The sequence below is a fragment of the Marmota marmota genome, unplaced genomic scaffold (assembly GCF_001458135.2).
Source record: "Marmota marmota marmota unplaced genomic scaffold, marMar, whole genome shotgun sequence".
NCBI classification, from domain to species: Eukaryota; Metazoa; Chordata; class Mammalia; order Rodentia; family Sciuridae; genus Marmota; species Marmota marmota.
Genome location: NW_025999982.1, coordinates 676,868 through 681,187, shown reverse-complemented (window position 1 = coordinate 681,187; position 4,320 = coordinate 676,868). Strand labels below are relative to the sequence as shown.

The 4,320-nt window shown below is 56.2% G+C and overlaps 1 protein-coding gene across 1 annotated transcript; it reads left to right on the top strand.

The window, feature by feature from the left end:
• The first annotated feature begins 919 nt into the window (after positions 1-919).
• On the top strand, positions 920-4,113 carry Prrt1 (proline rich transmembrane protein 1). The gene is given in 6 exon segments (XM_015487490.2): positions 920-1,098; positions 1,960-2,189; positions 2,191-2,277; positions 2,280-2,501; positions 3,104-3,289; positions 3,432-4,113. Coding segments are annotated over 6 exon segments (921 nt in total). The 5' UTR covers positions 920-1,079; the 3' UTR covers positions 3,609-4,113.
• Positions 4,114-4,320: the final 207 nt, after the last annotated feature.

Here is a 4,320-nt window from a genome sequence, read left to right as displayed (position 1 = left end):
CCACAATGATTTTTCTGGCCATGTTTCTGCAACAAGCCCAACTGGTGTAAATCTCCATAGACTGCCTTTCGTCATCCCTCCTCCCCACCCACTCGCTTCCAAGATGCAAAGAGCAAATAAAAAGAGCAATAATCGCTATGCCTTAGGTCGACCCTGGAGGTGGAGTTTCCTCCTGGCGGGTGTGTATGTGTGTGGGGGGTGGGGTTGTAGCTGAACGCTAACCTGCCTCAGAACTCCAAACACACCACCAACAAGCATACATTTCCAAACCGACCTGCCAGAAATGAGCAGTTAAGTCACCCCTTCCTGCTCCCAAACCATTTCAGCTCCTTAACCCTGGAAGAAGGTAGCTATGCATCCCCCTACTCCCATCTCTCTTCCTCCAGCCAGACGAGCTATCCTCAAATTATAGACCTGAGCCTCCTACTTTACTGCCGGGATCTCAGGTTCAGACTGTGTACCCTGGGAACTCTTCAGTCCATCTCACATCTCAGCTTTGCACAATTCTCTCTCACACAAGATTATCTCTCCTAAAGAGAAACTAGGGCCAAGGATTTGGGAAAAGATGCTGGCACCTTGCAGGGAGCTGAGGGAAACTAAGAAGACCTGCCTGGGTGAACCAGATGTAAAGGGAACTTGGCACACTGAATCCAATGAGCACCTGCTGGCTTCCTCCCACAATATAATCACTACAGTGAGCCTTGGAGGGGGAGACTCTAGAGAGTTCTTTCTCCCTCCTTCCTTCCCTAAGTCCCACCCTCCTTGCCTGGTCTTGCCTCCTGTTTCCATGACAACTCCAAGGGAGCCTAAATCGGGGGCTTGAATGCCAGGGTGAGAGGAGGAGAGAGGTGGTCCAAGAACAGAGACGAGTTGGGGGACGTCTGAGGCTCTTCCCCCTCCCTTGCCTCGGTCCCTTTAAGCTCCCCCCCCCTCCGCGTTCCCTCCGCCCCACGCCACAGTCTTCATCTCTCCATCTCTGTGCTGCTGCCGCTGGCTGCGCCATCCCGGACCCAGACTCCGGCGCCAGCCAGGGGCCACTGACTCCAGGGCAGGGACGCTGTCCCAGCCACACTGCAATCATGACATCGGAAAAGTCAGGTAAAAAATAAACAACAATAACAACCCCCTCCCTCCATCTTCTCCTCATCCTCCCCCTCCCTTTCCTTAACCCCCTTCCTTAGCCCTCCCTAGTGAGTGTTTCGGTTCCATTCCCCTTCTCTCCAGCTCTCTACACCCCCACCCCCTCCTCTATCTCCCACCCTTTTCTTCCTTTTCTCCTTCCAGTCTCAGCCTCTGCCCCTTGCCAACAACATGGGTAGGAGGGCAGGTTGAGAGGTTAAGGGAGGTAAAGAGAAGCTTAGCATCAGCCAGGTACTGCAGGGATAGCATCACTTGAAGTGACAGATGGACAGTCAGTGGCTCACTGGCATAGATACATCCAATGGGAAATATGGAGACATGATCAAATTGGGGTTGTCAAGGGAGTCAAATTCAAAAGACTCTTCTTTATGGGCACTAAAAAATGGCCCTGAGGTTCCCAGAGAGGCCAGGGCAGAGTGGAACATGTCATCCCACATGTGTGTATACAACTACTGAAGTAAGCACATGTGAACAAAGTAATGCATGTTTACACATGTGCACCATAGGACTAGCTCAGGTAGGCCTGTCCAAAGGCAGCCATAGCTTAAAAGTAAGATTGTGTCTGTCTGTGGGTGAAAGCTGAGTGCGTATTGCTTAAAAAGAAGAGGAGGAGGGGAGAGTTGTGACCTCAAAACTAGATTGAAGGGGGGGAGGCAGATGGCCTAGATACAACCCCTCTCCTGACCCCCAAATGAGAGATGACTTCTTATCACCTCCCTCCTCCTCTCCCATTACCTATCTCCATCTCTGACTGTCTCCTTCTGATCTTATTGCTGTCTTTTCTCCCCACTTACCCTTTCCTTGGCTTACTGTCCCTAGGCCTCCCGGACTCAGTTCCACACACTTCTCCACCTCCATACAATGCTCCCCAGCCCCCTGCAGAACCTCCCGCCCCGCCCCCACAGGCAGCCCCCTCGTCGCACCATCACCATCACCACCACTACCACCAGTCTGGCACCGCCACCCTCCCGCGCTTAGGCGCAGGCGGCCTGGCCTCTTCCTCGGCCACAGCTCAACGCGGTCCCTCGTCCTCAGCCACACTACCCCGGCCCCCCCAATCACGCCCCGCCTGGTCCGGCCGCCGGGGCTCCCCCACCCGGCTGCGCTACCTTGCCCCGCATGCCACCCGACCCTTACCCTGCCAGGAGACTCGCTTCGAGGGCCCACTTCCCCCGCCGCCGCCCGCCGCCGCTGCCCCACCCCCGCCGGCGCCTGCACCGACTGCTCAGGCTCCTGGCTTCGTGGTGCCCACGCACGCGGGGGCGGTGGGCACTTTGCCGCTGGGGGGCTACGTAGCGCCCGGCTACCCGCTGCAGCTGCAGCCCTGTACTGCTTACGTGCCGGTCTATCCGGTGGGCACGGTGAGTGAGGGAGCTGACTGGGGCCTGGGAAGAGGGGGGCACAGTGGAACAGCACTTGAAATTGGGGGCACACCAGGAACTGAGGTAATAGAGAAATAGAACCAGAAAACCAGGTTGTGTTCTGGGGACACGTCCCAGAGAGAGAGAAGGGGCTAAGAAAAGGCTTGGAGGTGAAGGACCTGGGGGTCCGTTGGGGTCAGAGGTCAGGACCTGAGAGGGGGAACCCAGAGATCAAAAGGAAGTTTGAAAGAAGGAAACCCTCTGGAAGGAGGGAAAGAAATGAAACCTGGAAACCAAGGGGCATGAGGGAGGGGAGGCCAGGGAGGTGTCTGGAGGGAAGGAACAGGTCCCAAGAGAGGCCAGGACAGTGCCTGTGGTCCGTAGCTAGTGGAAGAATGCGGAGATATCCAAAATGATGCAATGAATGGAGGAGAGGAACCTAGGCGAAATTTATGGGTGTCCTACAAGGGCAGTGGTTAACCAGTTTCTTTGAGAAGCAACGGATAAGAATTGTGCTATTAAAACCGACTTGCCAGAGGCGGGACGCTGGTGGGTTGTAGCAAGGTCGGAGCAACATCCCTCCCCCAATTTTCCTTTTGCAGCCTTATGCAGGCGGGACCCCAGGGGGAACTGGAGTGACCTCCACTCTCCCCCCGCCGCCCCAAGGCCCAGGGCTGGCCCTGCTGGAGCCGAGGCGCCCGCCACACGACTATATGCCCATTGCAGTGCTGACCACCATCTGCTGCTTCTGGCCTACGGGCATTATCGCCATCTTCAAGGCAGTGCAGGTGTGGGGAGCCGGGGTTAGGTTTACGCCGTTATTCTTAGTTCTGGGAGTGTTGGGCCTTAAGGGGACCATATTAAAGGAAGGCTGGGGCATGCTAGAGAACAGCGACACTCTAACCGCGGTCCTCCACCCCTCCCCCGCAGGTGCGCACGGCCTTGGCCCGCGGAGACATGGTGTCTGCGGAGATCGCTTCACGCGAGGCTCGGAACTTCTCCTTCATCTCCCTGGCGGTGGGCATCGCAGCCATGGTGCTCTGTACTATCCTCACCGTAGTCATCATCATTGCCGCACAGCACCACGAAAACTACTGGGATCCCTAAAAACTCCCTCTGCCCAGCCCCACTCTGCGCCCCTCAACCTCCCAGACTCGTTCTGCAGTCAAGCTGCGGACCCAATAGGCGTCCCGCACACCCGCCTCTGGGGCAGCCGGACTTCCAAACATCCTAAACTCCACCTCCACGGAATCTCTGGCCTTGCGAGCACGCTCCTAATCCAGTTCCTCAGGAACCCCTACAAAACCCACAACCCCAGGGACGCTGCTTCCCGGGATCCCTGCTACAAGTCGGGCTCCAATACCCCATCCCATCAAAGTGCAGCGCCCCCAGCCGTGCTCCCTGTGCTCCCCAGCCTGGAATCTTGTCTCCAAAGTCCCACCTCCTTTATAGGCTCCACCCCAGCTCTGACAAAACCCCGCCTTCAGGTCGGCAGGCTCCGCCTTCTTTTCCGTCTCTACGGGGCGATTCAGTCAGGTGATTGGGTTTGTGGCTTTAGGCCTAGCCCACTGACAAACAGACTCTTCCCCTTTTTCTGGCCAGAGGGCTGCGACCCGGGATAGCCACGCCCCCACGCTCTCTCCCAATTTTTGCCAGTACAGTTTCGTTCTCCTCCACTTGATTCTCTTCATATTTCCCCCCAAATTCCAGAACTCTCTTTTAGTGATTTTTGGAATGTGATTTGGGAGATTTCTGGTTTAGGACACTTCACCCAGAAGAAAAGCACCCATTCTCTGTAAATACTCCATTCCACTCATCT